This window comes from Myiozetetes cayanensis, unplaced genomic scaffold (assembly GCF_022539395.1).
Source record: "Myiozetetes cayanensis isolate MyiCay16 unplaced genomic scaffold, myiCay2020 scf3, whole genome shotgun sequence".
Taxonomy (NCBI): Eukaryota; Metazoa; Chordata; class Aves; order Passeriformes; family Tyrannidae; genus Myiozetetes; species Myiozetetes cayanensis.
The window spans coordinates 26,845,619-26,868,790 of NW_026087521.1; the positions used below are offsets into that span (position 1 = coordinate 26,845,619).

Sequence of the window (23,172 nt, forward strand, 5' to 3'; positions counted from 1 at the left end):
AACACTGCCTGTTCAAGAGAACAGTGGACAGCCCTAAACAACTGGAAAGGACTGCTCCTGGCAGGACACGGAGGCTCTTTGACAGGCATTTACTACAACTTTCCTGTATGCTGCAAGGCATAGTAGCCACAAAATAAAACTTTATTTTGACTTCCTATATTACCTTATCTTTATTTTTATTGAACTTCATTAACTTTATTTGTTTTGCTTTATTTTGAAAATCCCTTTCTGAAACCCCTTTTTTAAAGAAATGTTTGCTAAGACGTTATGCCCAGCAGCTGTCTGTTTTTTATCAAGCTGCAAATAATGAATAAAACCATCTAGACTAAGGGAGCTCTCAAACAGTCTTCTGTATTCTGCATGTGTTTATCTTCTAATATTCTGAAGTGTTGAAGGACTCTCTGCTGGGTTAAGAACTGGCTACAGGGCCAGGCCCAGAGTGGTGGGGAATGGTGCTGCATCCGGTTGGCAGCCGGTTACTAGTGGTGTTCCCCAGGGATCAGTGTTGGGCCCAGTGCTGTTTAATATCTTTACTGATGATCTGGATGAGGGGATTAAGTCCACCATTAGCAAATTTTCAGATAACACCAAGTTCAGGGGGAGTGTCGATCAGCTGGAAGGCAGGAGGGCTCTGCAGAGGGACCTGGACAAGTTGGAGAGATGGTCTGATTCCAACGGGATGAGGTTCAACAAGGCCAAGTGCTGGGTCCTGCACTTTGGCCACAACAACCCCTGCAGCACCAGCAGCCAGCAGTGTGCCCAGGTGGCCAAGAAGGCCAATGGCATCCTGGCCTGCATCAAGAACAGTGTGGCCAGCAGGAGCAGGGAAGTGATCCTTCCCCTGTACTCTGCATTGGTGAGGCCACACCTGGAGTGCTGTGTCCAGTTCTGGGCCCCTCAGTTCAGGAAGGATATTGAGGTGCTGGAGCAGGTCCAGAGAAGAGCAGCGAGGTTGGTGAAGGGACTTGAGCCTAGGAGGAGAGGCTGAGGGAGCTGGGGTTGTTTATCCCCGAGAAGAGGAGGCTCAGGGGAGACCTCATCACTCTACAACTTTTTGTAGCCAGGTGGGGGTTGGTCTCTTCTCCCGGGCAACCAGCGGTAGGACAGGAGGGCATGGTCTTAAACTGTGCCAGGGGAGGTTTAGGTTTGATATTGGGAAGAAATTTTTTACAGAGAGTAATCAGACATTGGAATGGGCTGCCCAGGGAGGTGGTGGATTCACCATTGCTGGAGGTTTTTAACATGAGGCTGGATGTGGCACTGAGTGTCATGGTCTAGTAACCACAGTGGGGTTGGATCAAGGGTTGGACTTGATGATCTCGGAGGTACTTTCCAACCCAGTTGATTCTATGATTCTCTGATTTAAACTCTACTGAATATGGCATTTTAGTTTCTGTTAGAGCTATACTGAGTATTTATTGCATTCCTTCCTTGTGTGTGTTTTTTGTTGCTTATTTGGAGGACTTTTAATTCAGCATGCATTTGCATATTGAATAGTACTAAATGGTATGCTGAACTCATTTAATGGGACATCTTTTACCTAAACTCTTTTATTTTTCAGGGCATATTTCCATCTAACTACATTCATTTGAAGAATGCATGTGTTAAGAACAAAGGGTAGGTGAGATGTTCTGATTTCAAATATTTTAACGTGATCAGTTACTTGTATAAAAGATCTTTTGATTACAAAGAAATAACTTCAGCTTTCTGCCACAGCACTTGAAATAGTAGTCCTTAGCTAACCTGATACTCCTTCATGGTCAGAAAACTGGAGTGATGTATTCTGAAAAGGCAAAAATAATGTAGCAGTTTAATGGCAAAAGATTTCACTAAAACTGTAGATGAATAGAGACATTTTTTCCTTTACTTCTTTTCTTCGGGGGATGAAAAGCCAATATTTATTTTTGACAAAAACTGATGTCATTTTTAGAAGAGTTGATAAAAACCAGAATAATTGGTTAAAATTAGTTTTAAAATTTTGTTTTGAAAATCAAATGCTCTAACTGAAAAAAATCTTATTTTTTAAAAATGTAATACTTACCTTGATGGTATCAATTTTATAAAACTTTTTTCAGTGATCTTAGCTCAACAGTTTTTTCCGAAGTTTTACTTAATTTGTGAGTGTTCACATTGTATCATTTATTTGGACTTATTAATAGAGACCTGGTACAAAACAGTTTAAAACCTGTTTAAGTAAAGACGTTTCTCATAATAGATGGATGCCTGAACATTAATTGTATGTGACCTTTGTTATGGGAGCATGAGCGAGTGAGTAGAAGGTCTGTTATCTGTGTTGGGCAGAAATAATCATGAAGATTGTAATAATATTTTTAAAAGTCTCATTTCCACAGGTGGAGGTGTCCCCACGTTACTGTTAAACTCACTGTTGTTTGCTATGGAGTTCAGGCCACACGTGGTTTGTCATACCTTAGGATGCTTTCTCCTTACAAAGTGGTTGTAGCTAAAACTGAAGGTTCAGTGAAATAAAATTATAAACCAACACAGTAAAGTAAAGCTTAAAGGAGAAATAATTTTTGTTAGTAGACACCATGACAGTACTTGCAGCGAGTTCAATCTTTGTTACCTCTATTTTCTCTGTTAGCTTATATTTCCCATTCAGGCCATACGCCCTACCGCAGATGATGGCCAGGATCTATCACATTGTTATGTTAATTTCCTAAGAGAGACAAGATATCATGAAAAAAGTAATCCAGGCATGAAAAGCACTTGCTAAAGTGGCAAGATACCTTTGGAAACAATGGGAATTATTATGCTGTGAAAGTCGTTTTTGACATGGTTATCTCATAGCAAAAAAATTCACCTTGACTGCTCTAGGACTAAGACTTTGCATGGGGATTAAACTATTTTCACCCGAAGTTTTTCCAGGGGGATGAAATTGATATACAAACTGAAACTGTCATGGTCTGAAGGAGCATCCATGTACGTTGATAGACATCACTGTTGGCAGGAGAAATACATATTAGTAACTTCAATGGCGTTAATAATGCTTATGTAATATCATGTGTTTTTCTGCATGTTACAGACAATTTGAAATGGTTATTCCAACAGAAGATTCTGTTATTACAGAAATGACATCAACTTTAAGAGACTGGGGAACAATGTGGAAACAACTCTATGTGGCAAGTACCCTGAATAATATTGTTTTGATTTAATGCTATCTCAAAAGACACACTGCTGTTTAAATGCTCTATCTTAGCTGAAGTATATCTTTCAGAAAAAAAGTCAGTTTGTTTTTTAACTGTTTTAATACCTGAAAATTTTATTTGGAGCTTAATACTGTTCTTAAATATTAGCATGTCCCCTGTATTCACATGCATAATTTACTTCAGTAGAGCTAATTGTTCGATACCAAGACCAAAGATGCACCTGACTTACTATTTATTCAGTTTTTCTTAACTGTAGAAGTGAAATGTCTGTATCCTAGTGTCTGATGGAAAATTGTGAAAAATATACTGTGTGTCTACTTCTCTGTAATGTTCCTACAGTCTTTTCTGTTTCTTGCTTCTAATTCAAGGGCTCTTTCGTAGGATCTTTTTTCTTTGGTTTTCTGTTACTTATAATGTTCATATTTCCTTCCTATTCTTACTGCAGTTGTTTCTTTTTTTGGCAGCACTTTTCTTCACTGCTGTTATTGCATGTTCAAAATACCCTGGCTTGCCTTCTTTCCAGACAGAAAGCCAAGACAAACAATAAATTAATGCCCATTTTAGTGAGCTTATGAAGTGAATGAACAAGAAATAAAGAGTAGATTTATCAAATGGCATTTGTCAGAGCCCTTGGAATATAAAAGTTATTGATGGAGAGTAATGGTCCTTCTAAGTGAATTTTAGCTTTTCATAGCAATAATGCAGGAGAAGTAGCCGAACTTTGTTTTTAATGCCTTTTATTCTTAGCAACAAGGAAAAGGGAAATGGGCTTAGGGTTTATTGCAAGAATTAGCAGAACAAATCTTAATAGGAGTGTTTTTTCAACTTTGTGTGATGTATCACATAAATGGAGGTTGTAATAATTTCCTCAAGCTAAAGGTTCTCAGAAAAACTGTATCAAGTAAAATTAGAATTGGTGAAGGAAGAGTTACAGATTCTTCCCCAACAGAAGTTCTTTTATGGGAAATTGTTTATGCCCTTAGCTGGTATATAATTAGAGTAGGAGGATGTGGTTTTAAAGCAATCATATTCACATAATTTCTCCTGTTTCACAGTTAGATGAAGAAGGACTGACTGGACAAGATACTGTCTGCATGATACTATTTATTTAGGGTTAGATGGTAGTGTGTACAGTTAGTGCAACAACAAGTTAAAAGAACTTTAACAATCTGTGGTTCAGAGTTTGCATGCTCAGAGTTATTGCCTTTTCTACCCTTTAGGTGCATGAGTTCAAATAGTCTTGATCAATTTGGATGGCACGGCAGCACAAAATGAACATGCTCTTGGAATAAACAACTGAAACAACCTTTTTGTTGAATTTTTTTCATATCTGTTGTGTGCATTAGACTGTTAACATGAGGATTTGAAGTGAAATACTGGAATGAGTGTGGTGCAGAGACAGGGTGTGTGGTAAGCTCTGAAACCTTTTTATGTGCACACACACAAACGTGCAGGTAAAATGGTTACAGTATCATGGGGGATAAAAAGACTAAGTAGGGGGAAAAAAGGGTTTTCTTCATTTTCTCACCATATCTGTATTTATTAGGATTGTCACCTTAGACAGGTGATGTAGAGGCAATTATATTTTTATCTCACAGAGGAATGAGGGAGATCTCTTTCATCGGCTGTGGCATATAATGAATGAAATCCTTGACCTGCGAAGGCAGGTCCTTGTTGGCCATCTCACCCATGATCGAATGAAGGATGTCAAGCGACACATCACTGCTCGTCTGGATTGGGGCAATGAGTGAGTAAATATAACAATAAATGAAAATAATGTAATAAAATTTTAAGGCCACCACTTTAGGCTGATTTGTAGAATGCTGAAATAAGGAACAAAGTTCTAACAAGTGTTACCTTTTTTTTAATGGATTCTGATTGTTTTTCTGTCCACTATGTTTTAACAGTGAAAAATAACTTATTGTTTTATTTTGCTTTTTTTTATATCAGTGTAGTTTACGTAGACAGTGGTACTGTCTATAAGAGAATTGCATTGGAATATCTGCAGCAGCCTTTTTGGATCATTTTAAAACACACTTGGCTGCTGGCCTGTATGATGCATTTAGCACAGCTCTGTGCTTTAACTGAAACTATATTGGCTGACAGGACTTCTTTTTTAACTTGTGTCACACAATTTAGTTCCTACTTGGGTATCTTTAACATATGTCATGCTACTATGCTCTACATCTTTCTTTTTTCTGAATAACTAATATAAGCTAACACAAATTCTATTATCTTACTCCTTTTTTTTTTTTTTTTAAAGCAAGAAGACACCTTATGGCATTTAGGTGCTGTTTCCAAAGTCTTTAGCCTATATTTATACAGTTAAACCACGGCAAAATGTAACAATATTCAATAGTAGAATATTGTTAGATTAGTAGAATTTCAGGGGATTCTACAGCTGACACCTAACACCTAACATAGTGAAAAGGTTGTGACTAAATGTGACTGATTACCTGTCTTCTTAGAATTTTGTGCTGACTGGAATTGTGAGGGTTTTTGAAGTGGTCAGTTCCTGCTCTCTAAAACATATTTTTGAAAAACTTTCAAATATTTCAAATTTTTCTAAATTCAGCATGACTTCCTCTTATGTGTTATTAATCTTTATTGCTTGCTGCTGTGCTGAAAATAAATTTTATTCCTGATATGATTCAAGCTAATTTCCTTAATTTGTTCAGGGGATACAGGCAAGCATCTTTGGTATCATCCAGTCCAAATTAAGATTAAGCTTGTGTTTTGGCATTTTCTTTTTATCTTCTTTTCCTTGGTTGTCATTCAAATTGATGGCACTAGTGCACTCACATCTTACAATGTTCACTATAGTACAAAGGAAATATCCATTGTACATTGTCCACAGTGTGAAACAGATTTAAAAATTGTGGAAAAGCATATTCTATTAATGTTGCAAAGTGGAGAAAAGGAAGGAGTCATATGTGAATGGTAAATACAGCCAAAATACATTAAACCAAAACCAAAGTCAACTGTAGAGTACCAATTAACATGAACATTGTTTATTGGAATAAAAAATAATCAGAAGCAGAGTTAATTTGTTTCTCTTGAATGTAGAAATTACTTACTGTTATTCCATTTCACATACAGACAGCTGGGACTTGACTTAGTTCCAAGAAAAGAATATGCTATGGTGGATCCTGAAGAGATCAGCATTACAGAGCTCTACAGGCTGGTATGTGAATGTAATACTCAGTACTTTTGCTATTAAATTACATACTCTTGGTTTGATGGCAACTCTCTTCTACTTAGCAGAAGTACCTTGTCTGATTCAATAAACTTGTGTTTCATAAACTCATAATGAGTTTTACTATGAGAAAAAAAATATTTTTTGAACACCTGTCATCTCTACATCTATATGAGATACTTTGATTCAATATCAAATTTGTGTGGGCACATGTACTTATTTTACATGTTATTTGTTAAAAGTTTTTTTTCCTGATATATCATTAAAATTGAGACTGTTAACATGAATTTAATCATCAATAAAAGCTTATGAGATTCTTTTTCATTAGAGCTTTACCTGGCCCATGAGTCCATTTAGACAAGATTTGTGGAAATATAATAGTATTCTCGTGGTACAAGTATTGTCACAATTAATCACACTGGACTCTTGGTCCTTTCTAATATATTAATGTAAATAGCAGTTAAATTGCATAGGAAAGATGTCCTTTGGGTATGAAAGCCCATCTTGATTTACTAAAGCCAGCACTGATATTTCTTATTCTGATTAAATCTCCAATGAGGTCTAAGAAAACTTGCCAGTTCATTTTTATAGGCTTTGGCTCATATTTAACTACTGCAGCTGTTACAGACACACATCTCAGAGCCTTATGTGCTTAAGATTTAAGCTTTCATTTAAACTAAATTGTATTTATGATAACTTTTGTATTTAAATATAATCCCCCCCCCCAAAATATCACTGTCGCATTTTTTTTGTGGAGCTGAAATGATAATATTTTTAAAATAATTTTTAACTACTTGTGTTGATAACTTGTAATGTCAAGCCTAATAGTAAAATCTTCAGGCTAGAATCAGTATCCCTTTGAGTAGTTTCAAAGTCATATGCAATATTATGGAATCCTGTTGAAGCACTAGATGAAATACAGTGAGGAACCATTAAACATGAGAAGAAACATACAGAGTAAAAATAACCCAGAACCCTAATAATGGAACTCATGGAGTGTACTTTGAAAAATAAAAGGGGAAAAAAGATAACCTTAGTATTAAGGCTAAGTATCTTAGAAACTTTGCAGTTTAAAATTATTTTTGGTATGATATAAGAGAGAAGTAGTACAGCTTATTATTGTCCTGTTCTTAATGGGTGATTAAAATGCTGAAGGTATGAAGTCAAATCAAGATAATTTATTAGCTTCTATATAGCAGTTTGCCAAAGGTTGTAAATATATAGATGTGATTGCTTTTTCCATTTTAAAAGACTGGTATTTAGTCTTCTGCAAAAGCATTTTTTATGTGTTTTAAAACTAGAATATCAAATCATTAACTGTTTAAACCAGCTATGAAATACTATATTGTTACAGCACAAAGCTTTAAAGTGTCTGAGAATTTTCAGAGTAGAAAAAAGGTAAACTTCTAGAGGTTACTCTTTTTCTCCTAGAGATAACTATGATGCAGTGCAACACTGGGAAAGTAACTTCCTTGTGTTCTTCTTCTCAGATAATAAAAAAAAGAAAAAACCCTATTACAAATAAATACTGAATTAAAAAAAAAACAATTTGGATTAGGAAAGTAGCTCTGTATTACATTTCTTACCTCTTTTTTTTTTTTTTTTTGTGAGATTTTAATTCAAACTGGCCTCTGTGTTTGTGGTATTTTTAGATGGAACATCGTCATCGAAAAAAAGACACACCAGTACCTGCTAGCAGCCACCATCTTTTTGTTCAGATGAAGAGTTTAATGTGCTCCAATCTGGGAGAGGAACTGGAAGTAATCTTCTCACTCTTTGATAGTAAAGAAAATCGACCCATCAGGTACCGTACAGTTTTTACTCAAATACTGTTTTTACGTAAGTTTTACAATATATACAGTATGTTTTGATCCAGGTAACAAATTGCACATTCAGAAGTAAGAAGAAGATAATTTTGATTTAGAAGAATTTTTTGCTTCTTTCTGAAATTCAGTTGTTCTGTGTAATAATCTATAGCATCATTTTAGGTTTAAAAAAATGTATATTTTGCTGTTTTGTTTATCTATTTTGGTTTTCAGGTTTTTTTGTAGGAATCTATACACATGTAGGCATACAGAATGAATGTTAGTGCTGGGATCTAAAGGTCATTTTTCAGTATCTATTTTCCTCTGTCCTACTCAGTGCACATTCAAATGTTTGAAATGTTGCTTGTTCTGTCATATTTGTGAGATGACATCTCTTTGGTACACAAGCCTGGAAGGCTGCCTTTAGTGAATAAAAAATTTTTTTTAAAAGGAGCCTTCAGTGAAAAGGTGCTGGTTTTTCAGTGAAACAGTCAAACTCAATCTCACACCCACTTTGGGTTTGTTTGGCCAGTTTTTTCAGCTGGGAGCTGAGCCATTCTTTTTCTGTTAGTCCTAGAGCTTAAATTCTGTGAGAGTCTTGATAACCTTTGATTTTTTAAATATTCAGTATTTATTTCTACTTTCAACAGAATATTGGCCAAGAGAAAACAGAAAACATGGGAGTGATCAGTAGTGAAACTGCTATACACTTAATAAATAAGAGCACAGAAGGAGAGCACAGTTAGTGCAAGAACTTAGTAAGTTCTCTTTGAGGAATATGCCAGGAAGTCTGAACCATTAAGTGGTTGTACAGGGGTGATGGGTGTGGTGGGTCGACCGTGGTCTCCAGCCAACCACAGCTGCTCTGTCACTCCCCTCCTCAGCTGGACAGGGGAGAGAAAACAGAACAAAAGGCTCATGGGTCAAGATAAGGACAGGGAAAGATCATTTACCGATTACTATCGCAAGCAAAACAGACTTTACTTGGGCAAAATAAATATTACCAATCATATCAGTGTAGGATAATGGGAAATAAACCCCAAACTTAAGAGATCTTTCTCCCCACCCCTCCCTTCTTTCTGTGCTCAACTTCATTCCTGATTTTCTCTCCATCACCCACCCCCACAGCAGTGCAGGGGAACACAGAATGGGGGCTGCAGTCAGTTCAACACACATTGTCTCTGCCACTCCTTCCTGCTCAGGGGGAGGACTCCTCACATTTCCTCCCCTGCTACAGGGTGGGGTCCCTCCCACAGGATACAGTTCTCCATGAACTTCTCCAATGTGAGTCCTTTCCACAGGTTGTTGTCTTATATATGGCAATAGGAATCTGGGGAAACGTGGAAGTTGTGCTGAATTTGACAAAATTCTGTCTATGCTTGGCAGCACAGGCAAGATAACTAACCAGTGCTTTGAAGGAAGGGTGTACTGAGTACATTAATTTTTACTGTTAATGAGATCATATATACACAGCTATTGTTACAGTGTTAGCTGCTAAATACTGACATTTCATTCTGGCCTGTAATTTAGACAGTAGTCACCAAAATGCAGTTTACTGTCATTTCTGAAGATTAAATGTACATCAAGACACATCGTTTGTGTTCACTTCGTGAATGCCACAGCAGGTGATAGATTTAGGAGAGAGCTGCAGACTCTGACAGAAAACAATTTGGGGTGATATGGATTGCTGAGAACAAGGTTAAGGCAGTGGTGGTGGTATGAAAGCAAATAGATTGGATTTCATGTTACATGAAAGTACAAATTCTAGAGCTGTTTCTCACATACTTGCTGTGATCTGACCTTTAGTTGTTGATTCCTGACTCCAGTGTCTGTTTGCAGCTGCTTACTGTGTGTGAACTTCCTCATCCCATTACTGGCAAACCTTGAAGAAGCGTGGTGTTACACATCCAAACTGTTTTCTAGTGCATGGGTGGAATGACAAGATAAGCTTTGTGATGGTAGTTTGCAAACGTGCAAATCAAACAGAGATAGAACCCCACAACAAAAAACCCTTGCAAGAAACAGACAGAAACCTCTCAACATGTTGAAAAAGCTAAACACAAGGGAGTTTTCAAAGTGAGAAATTAAATGCAAGGTGTACCTGTATCACTGAATGAACTCTGGAATTCAGAGGTGTCCAGGCTGGAGATTTATATGATCTGTCTGGTCTAGACCTGGAACTGACTTAACCAGTTTATCACCAAAGCTAGTTTCTCTGTGTAGTTATTATACAAGAATTAGTCCTGAAAGAAAATACATGTATGTCTTCAGGTGGGTGGCAGGGGGAGGAGTGGACACATCATCAGCTCTGGAATCTGTGTAGAAAGAGGTATCTTTCTGCAGTCACGAGTAAGATGCAAGGATTAAGACATATGCTAATGCTGAGTGTTTCCTTTTGGTCTAATCTCAGAAGGTTTCATGGTGAATCAATGGACTTTAGGATTGCAGTCCAGCTCCAAAGACATCTAAACTTAAGATCTTTGTGTGAATTGCACCTCTAGGCTCCTGTTACTGTCTGCAGAGACCTATTATAGTCAGCAAAACCTAGAAGGCAGTTCAGCTGACAAAATGTCTGCATCTTCTTTAGGGCATTTTGGACGGCTCCTTAAAATCCGTAGATTGTATTGATTAAAGAGCTACTCAGCATACCCTGAAGCAGTTTTGATCTGAATCTATCCTATTTCTTTTTTGTTTTCTGTTTCACTACTTTAGATCTTAATAAAGTTTGAGGCCTCAAGTTCAGAAAGTGTTGATACTGAAGTCATAAAGGATATAAATTCTCAGTATTAGTTATCTGACTTTTTGACAGTAGCCCTTAAGAGTAGAATCCATAAGAAAAAACACTCTGAATTTGCTCTTAAAATATTTGTAAAGGATTTAGGGTAAATAGTTCAAAAGTAATAAATATATGTACAAATTTCCTATTGTTGCTTCAGTATATATGAATTTTTTTGGTTAAAATAGAATACATGGTGTGTTGTCTCTTTTGTTATTATGTTGTAGTAGGCAATGTATATCTTTAAGGAGTATTCTTCTAATTTAACATATAAATTGGTGTTCTCACTGTGTGACCTACCAGTGCATTTTCAGGATAGCACTTTTAAAAATAAGTAAGAGATGGATATTAAAGCCATAAAAGCACTCAACAATTATTATGGTTTTTGTAATGTGTCTAGGTATTCTATTAGTGTTTTGAATAAATCATCACTATATTCTAAATTAAATAATTTTTCATCTCTATCACATGCATAAATGCTTTTAATTTTTCCAACATGTACTAAGAATTAGATAATAATATGTTTTCTGTTGAGATGTGAAAAACTGATGTTGAAATGTATTTCATAGTGAGTTTCACAGAGAAGAAATCTAATGTCAGATAGTGACAAAAAAAATCAGTGATGCTCTTTTTGACCTTCAGACTTCCTAGCTAAAGATTTTTCTGGGTTGGTAGCAGCTGGCAACTGACTTAGTGAGATCAGCACCCACTGGTTGTTTTTCTATCAACTTTACTAAACTAGAGGTAAATACTCTTTTGGGATCACTTTCCATTTTTGGGGATAGTACAGGACTGTACTTTTCTCCAGACTTCTTTTTGTTGCTGGAAATTGCTGTTAAAAATAACTGTTTCTAAATGTGTTAGTATCCACAATAATATCAGTTCTGTTGTACTAAGTTAGAGGTAATAATAAAATACAGATTTATTTACTACTTTATTCTTGTTGTTAATAAACAGTAATAATAAATGCTGTTTTTCATACTGTTTCTATATTGATATAATTGTCTAATATGTCTCTTCACACTTTAAAAGGCTCTTTTTGAACTTGTATGGAAGCAAAAAAAATGACAGTATTTAAGTCAAGTATTTAAATCTGAGTCATGACATGCTTGTGCGCTTGATGCATTAAGACTACAGTTGCAAGTTGTTGATTTTCTACTTAACTGGTGCATGCTAATTTCCCTTGATATGCATGCATATGTATATATCCATATTTTCTGTCTAAACTAGCTGCTAGGAATGATTTCTGCTATCACTTTTATTAGCAATAAACAACTGAAGTCAGCCCTTGATGATTCCTAGAGTTTTCCCTGGTGTGTTCTGGTATCATGTTCCATTTGCCTCCCCTTCCTTCAGCTTTGTAGTTTCCTTTCCTAGAACAGTAATAATCCCTAAGTGGGGTGTAGACCAAGTTGTGAATGGCACTGCTTTAACATGGTACAGCCATATGACTTGTCCCAATACAATTCTTTGGTTTATGCACTCTTATGTCTTTGAGCCTTACATTCCTCTTCTGCTCTTATTTCTCTTAAGGTCACAAGCCCTGTTCGTGTATTCCTTGGGTTTTTTGTTCTTTAGGAAAATAAAAGGCTACCTTGTTGACACTGTTAATTTTTAGAATGAATTTCACTATTAGAATCCTGATGGAAACATTGTAGCATACACAATTGTAAAATGGTGTTACTATTGTAGCTGGACAATGAAAGAGGTCCATGATCACATCTCTTGAGGCTTGTTTGTCTTTCAGTTCAGTCCTGTTTTCCTGGCTACTGCTAAGCTTTTACTGGCTACTTAGGGTTGTACAACATCCTAGTTTGTTCCTAAAGTATGTGAGCTCAGACATACTCTACCTGGACCCAGACTTTGTGTTGCTAAGAAATGCTTTTATAAAATCTGTTCCTGGAATTTCGCATGCTCAGCAAACGTCTGAAAAAAGCAAAATCACAAGGACATACCAATTTAGTATAGAGCTTTGCAAATTTGTTTTTATATCATCTAATTTAGTTGTAAATAGATGAAAAATTTGAAAGTCTAAGACTGCCGTCTACTTGGGCAAGTAGTACCAACCAGTAGGAGTGGATTTGTAGAGCAGCAGTTCATGCTAAATCTGTGGTTGTGTGAACTGAGTGGCAAGAACATATGTTCTAGTTTGGTTTCATGCAGAAAAAAGTCAGTTCACTAGCTCAGACTGATCAAAATGTGACGATGATCAAAAGATTTTCTTCAAAAGCACCTGATTCAAACTCACCTGATGATGTATATCATAAAATAGCATATGTAAGATGGATATTACAGAGTCATAGTTTGAATTGGGGGAAAATCCTGTAAACATAGAGTAACTCAGCTGTACTTTGGGAATTAACTGTTTCTTTTTAGCCACTACAATCACATTACAAAAAACTATTTTAAAGTTAAAAGAGATTACAGACACCTGAATGCAGTTGATTTAATGTGAGATGTATTTAATGAGAAAGTTCAAACTTCAGGTGAGAGATAGGCCGTTGTTACAGCTCCAAAGGAAGACTGGAAATGTGTGTTTGTAACACTGGAGCACACTGCAACAATCCTGTATTCTGATGCTCTTTATTAGCTGCTTTATGAATCAGCTGTTGTGTGTGCTCATTTATCAGATTTGTGAAGTTTTTGAGATTTTTCTGTTCCTTGGAATATAAAGATGCTTATATTCCCAGTATTTAGAGTACTGAAGTGTATGAGTGTGGCGATGATTGTTGGCTTTGGGGATATCTTTTTCTCTTACCAGCACAGAAGTTAATGAAACAAACTTCTCTTCCTGCAGTTGTATCACACTTAAAAAGCCAATAGTAGGTAGTGCAAGAGATTACAGGGTTACCAGTTTTGTAGTGGCAGATTTTCAGAGAAATAAAGATGAGAGTAGGTGATTTCCCACCACATGTACTAATATCGTTTACCCAATACAGCAGTTTGTTGCAGCAGTGATGACCTTAGTATAGCCAGGGGGCCCATTTACAATGGAGCTCTAAGAACACCAATCCTTTAATGAAAAATGTATTGATTTTTTTTTTTATCAGATCCTGGAAAGATCTCACTTATTAGCTTTTAATAGAATCCGTTTAACAAGTTGCAAGGGACAAAGTAACAGCTTAGCTATTTTTCAGACAGTGTGCATTATTCACTGAGGCTCTGTTAACTTTATTTCTTTCTATAAGAATACTCTGCTGCTACAAAAAAAAGAAAACAAAAAACACACAAAGAAAATATTTACCAAATGACTGTGTTAAGAAATCATGTTATTCCAATATCCTCTGAAATACCTACCTTTCCAGTGTAGATCCTGTAAGACTGCACTGATATTTGTAGCACATTACCATCTAGAGATCTTGATCAGGTTTTTTTAAGAGAATTTTGAAAACAATAGCAACACTGGGTAGTGTGTTAGGAAAAAATGGAATGGGGGCTATTAGACTGCTACCTACATTTGTTCAATTCAGACTGCAGACTGTTCTTGGCATTGATGAGTTTGCATAAGAATGCTGCGTCATCTTCTGCTCACAGTCCCAGTCGCTCTGCTGACCTTTACATTTATGTAGAGTTTGTGCGTCTGTGTTATGCCAATATGCTGCTATAGAAATTCTTAAATCTGCAATATGACATACAGTTTTTATGTAGCATTGTCTTTTCTAAACCAATTTTTTAAAGTTATTTTTTTCCACGTAGCAGTGCTATTAAAGGGAAAATTTCAAGGCAATGCTTCAGAAAGACAGACTGTGTTAAGATTTCCTTTCATTGATATGCACTTTGTGTCTGTGTCAATATGATATGAACATCTTATCAGAAATGATTGATGCCTCTGGCCACATTTGTCTGAGGAATGGAGATAAGTTGGCATGCTAATCCTCCTTTTCCTATTACCTTGAACAACCTTGTTTGTAACTATCATATGGCCCTCAAATGAGTACAGATTCTTAAAGAACACAAAGAGGAATAGGCTGTTTATCCAAGGCCAATGAAAGTCAACTGCATTTTCTTTTCTGTGAGCTTTTAATTATATCCTTAATGATTATGTAAACTCCAGACCATATCAAAGAATAAAAATACTGCCCTTCCTTTGCTGTACTCTGTCTCACCTTTTTAGTGTCGTATGCATCATCAATCTTTTTTATGCCTTTCTTCTTTCAGTTTTGCTGGTACTTTAATTCAGTGAAATCTTTTGCCAGAAGCTAAAATCCACATTTTGTTTGTCAAAATATTTACTACTCAGTGTTATAATTTTTAAATTTTTGAAAAAAACGTGCTCTCAGTTTTTTTCCCTTTAAGGAACAAGTGCTCCGTCCCTCCTTTATTCTACAATAATCTTAAAGGATTTTGGTATAATAAGCGAACGTTTAAAGACATGTTTTTGCAATCTTCATCAGCATCTTCAAACCTGAGACCTGCTCCATTCTAGCACAGCTCAAAGAACCTAACTTTTAGTCATCCCTCTGATGAAAGTTTACCCAACTGACTATTGCTATTAACAGCAGCAAGGAAGGGCTTGGATGTCTCTTGAATCAAGCTGATAATACATTTCCCCTATGCAGAAGTTTCACTACTGTCAACACAAGATGTCTTTCTTCAAAGATATCCTTATGGCCTCTCTTGAGCAAGATCTTAAAGGTTCAATATTATTTTAACTATGTAAGCAGATTGCACTGGAGTTTCAGTATCTAGTTTACTTAGGATCAATACTCCGGACATCACCACTCTAAAAGCAGAAGGGTTGAATAGTTAAATTCTTCACTGCTTCTAAGCCGTGCTGAACACAAGACCCCAAAGGAGATGGAGAATGTATTTGTGAAGCTGTAGGGTGTATACTCAGTACAAGGCTACAGAAGTTACTAAAAAGGTACAGGGGAAGAACCCTGGCCATCTGGCTCATGAAGTCACATGTTGCTGTGAAGGATAGTTCATTAATTATGGTCATTTGAAACTTCAGGGAAAGTAAACAAGTGGTAAAATTTTGCATCATGGCAGTTACTAACTTGCAGAGGTGGAAGATGGAAAAGAATGTTGTTAAGAACCATATTTCCATAAACACCCAAAAGACCGAGCTGTATATCTGTGCTGCCTTTATGTGGTACTTACGCATAATCACAAAATCATGGAATGGTTGAAGCTGAAAGGGAAGTTCAGAAGTCATCTGGTCTAACCCGTCTGAAGCTGGTTGCCTGGGATTATGTCCAAGTGGCTTTTAAGTTTCTCTAAGAATGGAGATTCCACAGCCTCTCTGGGCAACCTGTGCCAGTGCTCAGACACCCTCAGTAAAAAATTTGTTTCCTGATGCTTAGAGGAAACCTCCTATGCTTCAGTTTATGTCCTTGCCTCACAGGGCACCACTGAAAAGTGCCTGATTGTCCTCTTTGCACCATCCCTTCAGATATACTCAGATATGTTCATAAGATCCCCTGTGAGCCTTCTCAGAGCTAAACAGTCCCAGTTTTCACAGCCTTTCTGTCTAGTTCCTTAATCATGTTCAGATGTGGTGTAACCAGTGCCGAATAGAGAGGAGAAGGATCACTTCCCTCATCTTGCTGGCAATACTTTGCCTAACGCACCCCAGGATAACATTGGCCTCCTGTGCCACAAGGGCACATTTCTGGTTTCTGTCTACAATGTGTGAATCTATTGGTGCTTTACATCTTCTTTTCAGACACTTAATTCTTTATTTTATTCTACCATCAGAGAAGAGAACAAATTAGGTTTGGGAAATGATGGGGAGGGCACTTTAAATACAGATTTGGAAATAATTTTAGATGGTGCAATGTATCTCAAATACAGAAGCTGGAAAGAGAGGGAGAAATAATTTACCATATGTGAACATACTTGCATGAGCACATTAACTTATATTCAGATTTTCTGTTCCTTTATATGGTTTCTTCTTCTATATCTGATTGTTTGATATTGAAGTTTTGTGTTTCTGAATGTTATGGAAATTCAGATGCTCTATTAATAAATAATCCTGGATAAAACCCGGGCATTGTTTCTACATTATCTATAAGAATTAATATCATTCTGGAGAAAAAAGTGGATGTGGTGTTTTCTAGTTGTTGAAGGATATGTTTGGAGTGTGTGTCCAACATAATTATCTGGTACCAAAAGCACAGATCTTCTGGGGGGTGTGAACACTGACTAGACTCAGAGTTTGGACTGGACTTTGTTGTACTTTTTCAGCAATGTAACTTTTTTTCTGTATAAAAATTCATGTACGTGAATGTGTGCCTATTACAATGCCATATCATGTGCTAATAAACACACCATAGAGGTGCTCCTTATAACTTTTAATCTATCATTAGGTGATAGCCTACTCTGCCTTTTCCCCTTATAATAATACTTTTGGCATGTGTAACCTTCACTTTGCTAATACTGTTCCTTGAAAATTATTGGGCAGATACCTCCACATTATCCCTGGAATCTTTTTGTCTTGAAGTGTTCTTAGATCCTGACCTTCTGCTGCTTGCTAAGCAGGACAGGGATTTAAGCTAAAGGAGCTAGCAGTATTTCTGGTAGAGGGAGCAACCTATGGGAACCAGAAGCAATGAACTAGCTCAGGGCTACTTTTCCATTATAGTATTTCCACAAAAGCATAATTGCACTTTTACTGGATCACAGCATAGAGTAGCTCAGTGTTATTTTCAATTTCCTGTGCAGTGTCCACAAAAATGTCTAATGTTGAACTGTATTAAAACTGTGCTACAGTGACTTACAAAGAATCACTGCATATATATATCTATACCTCATAGATGCAGGAGACATGAAGCATCTTGTTTTTTCTTGCTAGCAGACTCTTAAAGGAGTCTTCCATTCTAGTTTAGCCACTTATTACTTGGGTTTGTCCCTCCTCAGAAGCAAGGTAAAACAAAGCCAGCCTGGTTTTATTTACTTCTTGCTCATTCAAGAGATAGTCCTGATTTTAGCAGGAGGGTTGACACATCTCAAAGGAAGTGTAAAGGCCACTTTGGCAAGAGAGCTGCTCTTTTACCACTGCTCTTTATTCATAGGGAATAAAAATACCTCTTTAGATGGATAACTTGGAATGTTCACTTGTGAATGTGGTTGCTAATTAAAAAAAAAAAAATTCTACATATTGAGATATATATATATATTTGTACACACACTCAATATATGAGCAGGCTTAGTTATTTCATTGTTGGCTTTGTTTAAGACACATGGTAATTTGCCCTTGTGGACAGGAATGTATTTGATGTGTCTGTAATTGTAAGTAAATACAGGCTTATAAAAAGCAGCTTAAAAGAGAAGCCTGAAGTTCCAGAAACTTCAAAAGCTTCCCTTCAGAAAATGTGCATAATTTTTTCCAATTGCTCCTTGTGAGCAGAAAGATTCCTATGTGCAGAAATATAGTTGGGGCATACATAGTCAGCCTTTTCTTGGCAGTAGTGTAGTAGTAAAAGCCTCTCTACTTGAATCCTAGATGAGGAGAAATTTAGGAGTAGGAATTATTAGTGGAGATTAGCAAAAGACAGTTTCTTGGTCCCAGTCAGACTGGGATGTGAAGGATATGCCTCAAGTGAATAGTACTTTTTGTTTGGGGATAGTGTCATGAACTGCCTGCTGTGGAGTTCTTCCATGTCAGCGACAAGAACCCTGAAGTGCTGGCCCAGTCAATCAGTGTGCCCTTTTTGTTGAATTGCCTTAGGTACCCTGTTGGTATTCAAGCTGCTTACCCATTGTGTGAGGATTTTTTTTTTTTCTTTCCCTGAGTCTGGTTTTGACCTGAAAACTGCTTTGTGTTTAGAAACTTTTGACAGGAACATACCAGGACCAATGAGAAATGTCAAAAACAGTGAGTTGGCATGCTAGGTTTCTATAGGTCTACCCTGTTTCTCCTTTTACCTATTAATGTTTTAAATTTTTTTAGCTTTCGATAAAATCATGGAATGGGTTGAGTTAGAAGAAGTCCAAAAAGACCACCTAGTTCCACTCGCCCTGCAATGGGCAGGAATACCAATATCAATATCAATATATTAAGAGGAAATATATATTTTATTTATCCCTCACAATTAACTAATTGTATTTGTAGCTCAGCTTTACATACTCATCATAAGTAGCAGTATAAACAGATATGATTCATGTAAAGGGAAGAATATATGAAAGGGATGTTTGGCACAGCTGTATCCTCCTGCCAAATGTTTTGGCCTCGTGGTAGTTTCTGTAAGATCTTTTCTACAGATTTTTATTGCCCTTCATTGCCAGGTGGCCCTTCAAGGCCAGGTGCCTTTAAGAGGTCCAATTGTTTTAATAATACTTCTTTTTTATGCTAATTTTGGCTGGGTCAGTGTTCATTTTCTTTACAGTAGCTGGTATGGGGCTGTGTTTTGAATTGGTTCTGAGGACAGGATTGGTAACACCAGGATATTTTAACTATTGCTAAGCAGAGCTTACACAGGGTTAAATCCTTTCGTGCCTCTCACCCCACTCCACCAGCGAGGAGGCTGGGGGTGCACAAGGTGTTGGGAGAGGACACAGCTTGGACAGATGACCCCAACTGACCTCAGGGATATCCCAGAACATATGACATCATGCTCAACATATAAAGCTGGGGGAAGAAAAAGAAGGAAGAGGGAGTACTTCTGGAGTGATGGCACTTGTCTTCCCCAGTCACCGTTACCTGGGAGGGAGCACTGCTTTCCTGGGGATAGCTGAGCACCTGCCTGCCCATAGGAAGTGGTGAAAGAATTCCTTGTTTTCCTTTGCTTGTGTATGTGGCTTCTGCTTTACTTCTTAAACTGTCTGTATCTTAACCCATGAGTTTGCTGACTTTTAAGCTTCCGATTCTCTGGCCCAACCCACTGTGTGGCCATGTGAGGCTGAGATACTGGCTGGGGTTAAACCATAGTGTTTTTACAAATCATTCGTTTTATCTGACTGTGCAATGCTGTGTAATTTGCTGTCCTTAATGAGACAGTTTTGATAAACAGCTCCTTCTATTCTTGAATTGCAAAAGAATAACATTTTCCTTCAGGCTAGTGTTACAAGTATTTTTTGAGAGGTTGGCATTCCATCAAGCGTATTTGCTTTGACTTGAATGCCTAGACTATCCTATTCAGCAGGGATTTTGCAATGAAAGAATTAAATTTGTGAATAAGTAAAATGAGGTAGATATGGTAGGAATGAGCTTCTGAAAAGAGGCACAGATGTAGTCTAGCAAGCAAATGTTTTGGAAAGGTTTGATTTTGTATTTTAGAGGTGGACAGAGCCTGCTTTTAATCATATATTTCATAAGCCCTTTTGGTGGCTTGACCTTGGCTGGACGCCAGGTGCCCACCCAGCCTCTCTATCACTCCCCTTCCCAGCCAGCCAGGGGAGAGAGTAAGCTGGAAAACAACTCGTGGGTTGGGATAAGGCAGTTTATTAAAGCAGAAGCAAAGCAAAATCTTGCACATGCAAAAGCGAAGTGAAAGATAACACGGTTTATTCTCTGCTTCCCATCAGCAGCGATGGTCGGACACTCCCGAGCAGCAGGGCCTCAGCACGCATGACGGTTCCTAAGCAGCAGCCACTGGAGACAATGAATGTCTGCCTTCCTGCTCCTTGCCTCAGCTTTTATATCTGAGCTGACATCATAATATTTGGAATATCCCTTTGGTCAGTTTGGGTCAGCTGGCCTACTTGTGCCCCCTCCCAGGATCTTGCCCTCAACTGAGGAAGGAATGTTCCAGTGCTGATGCTGTGCTCAGCAGTAGCCAAAACACTGGTGTGTTATCACCCTTTTGGCTACCGATGCAAAGCACAGCACTGTGAAGGCTGCTATAGGGAAATGAACTCCAGCTCAGCCAGACCCAATACAGCCCTCAAATCAACAAATATAGAAGTGTTATTCTCAGATGTGAGGGTATGCTAGAAATTAGTTGTATTTCATGATGTAGCTCAGTTCCTCTCAGGAAGAGCTATATTCAGTGAAACAAATGTACCTACCTATCTCCTGTTCTGAGATTCTTCCTTGAATGCCTTCTGCTTGCTGTGGTTGGAGTAAGGATACTAGCTTATACAGATCTTTGATCTGACCTTGTGTAGATAGATGCATTTTTAAAGCAGACAAATCCACCCAAGCAAGAGAAACCTGTGGTATTGGTTATGTCTCTCATATGCATTAACAAATAACCTTCTTACTGATTGTATTGTAAAAATTGAAAACTGTCAGGAGAAATAATTATTTGTAAATGTGATGATGAAAAAACTAGAAGAGGTGACCTGTCATGTAGCTGGTGGAGCTTAAAGAATTAGTTACATTCAGAAATGAATGTGTTAGGCGTATGTGCACCAGCCATGGCATGCTTGAGCCAGATTTAGGTAACCATGGGATGTATTAAACATCAGTGGTATTATGGTTGGTTCACAGATCATCTCACTAAGAACATGTTACAGTTGCCCTGACTACCAGCAAAAGGCATGTTAGAGTTGGCACAAAAATACAGACTTGCTGCTTGTAAATCCCCAAAAGGTGATGGAAACATAGGGGGCCAGGTGGTATGGGAAGGAGGGAAATTTTCTTAAATGTTATTGTTTCCCTTCACTTTACCCATTCCTCCCCTTCTCTTCAGGTTTAATTTCCATCTTTGGAGAAAGATACTGCAAATCTTCTTGTATCCATGCAGTTACCTCAGTCAGGGACTAGGATAATAATCAAGACTGTAATTCAGCTTAAAGGATCTGTAGGTCTGTGCACGGGTAATGCTGTGCTGCAAAATGTTTGTCTGTGGTGGCAGACTAAGCTCACTGAAAGCTGCAGCTTCTGGTGTATGTTTTTTCTTTAGTTGTAAATACCTGCTGATCCATTCCAGTATTCTGTTTTTAAACTTCATCATCTTCCTCCGGCTCCTAGTCTCTCATAAAAAATAATTTAAAATTATGGCTTCCTAACTCTTTTCAAGAAATGTGTGATGCCCTCTTTTAGCTAAAATACAGGTGGAAATATCTAAAATAATAGAGGGTGTGTTCTTAAAAACTGTAATAGAAATTAATTTCTCAAGGCTGTCTTCGGTTAATAAAGAGGTAAAAGAATATGAGAGGAGGAGTTTGATTCAGCTACATAAGTCTGTTTTTCTTTTCCTCCAATCTTGTTTTCTACTTTCTCTTTTCCTTTTTCTCCTTGTTAGCTGTACAGCTAACCAATGAAAATTGGACTCCACTGCATAAAGCTAGCACTTCAATATTTTTTTCTTCTTCTACCCCGACGTTGTCAGCATGGCTAGGGGACCAGAAGATAAGCTTTGATGAAACATTGTAAGATTGTTTTATTCATTTATTTATTTGTAGTGTTAATGCTTTGATCTTTATCTTAAATTGGCTGACATCTTATTTTTATAGTACTCATTCTTCCTTTTCTGTCTACTCATTCTTCCTTTTCTGTCCCCCTCTGCTCTTTGCCTAGCATTTTACAGTTATGGGTATGGTTTTTTAAGTGCATAACAGGTAAAATACAGAGGCTGACTAACTGTGGATTAGCTGGTACTGCTAAGTCGCATTGGTACATTTATCATTTAGTTATTCTCTGATTAAGGATATATTTTAAGACTTTATGATCTTTCAGTAACTTATGATATGTTGTATCACATTTTTCTGCATTTCACCACTAAGTATGAAGGTAAGATTTTGTATCTGATCTGTGTTTTATGAAGTCACAGAGCCTTTAGCTTTAAATGAAGTCTGTTCAGACTCAAGTTCCTAATGAACATCCATTAACAGTGTTCTGGAATGTGATAAACTTGGGCTGGTGAATTATGAGGCAGTATTCTCATATTGCCTCTCATTATTTACTTTAGAAATCACTGTTAAGCTATATTTAAGTAGAGAGCATCTATAAAGACGTCTGAAAGTGGAGCTATACTGAGAACTATGACTATTTGATGTCATAGCTTTGCCACAAGAATATGCCATGTAGTATAAATCTGGCTGGTTCTTTTTTGATGTGTGTTTATAAATCATAGAGCAAGCAATCTGTCTAGACTGGTACCATGTGGCTGGTAATATTTTCCTGCTAATACTAAGAAAATAGGGGTCACATATGAAAATAGAACAAATTTTAGCTGTGTTTCTTTAAAATGCGAATGTTAAGCCTGCAGATTTGGAACACATTGTTAGTCTGCTAATACATGGGAAGTTATAGTACAACAATCCCTTGTTGACCTTCTTAAATTAATCTCTCCAACATTAGTTATTTCCTTATTTTCAGTGGGAAGACAGCTGAGTTTA

General features: G+C 37.2%; 1 protein-coding gene across 4 annotated transcripts in view; it reads left to right on the forward strand.

Annotated features, from left to right (window-relative positions):
- DOCK4 (dedicator of cytokinesis 4) overlaps positions 1–23,172 on the forward strand; it is a 241,377-nt gene that overhangs the window by 94,355 nt on the left and 123,850 nt on the right. For all 4 annotated transcript variants that reach the window (XM_050324050.1, XM_050324052.1, XM_050324051.1 and 1 more), the window contains exons 4-8: positions 1,562–1,617; positions 3,044–3,140; positions 4,766–4,914; positions 6,267–6,351; positions 8,016–8,167. In XM_050324050.1, the coding sequence (XP_050180007.1) occupies positions 1,562–1,617; positions 3,044–3,140; positions 4,766–4,914; positions 6,267–6,351; positions 8,016–8,167 (539 nt within the window). The remainder of the gene's footprint in view (positions 1–1,561; positions 1,618–3,043; positions 3,141–4,765; positions 4,915–6,266; positions 6,352–8,015; positions 8,168–23,172) is intronic.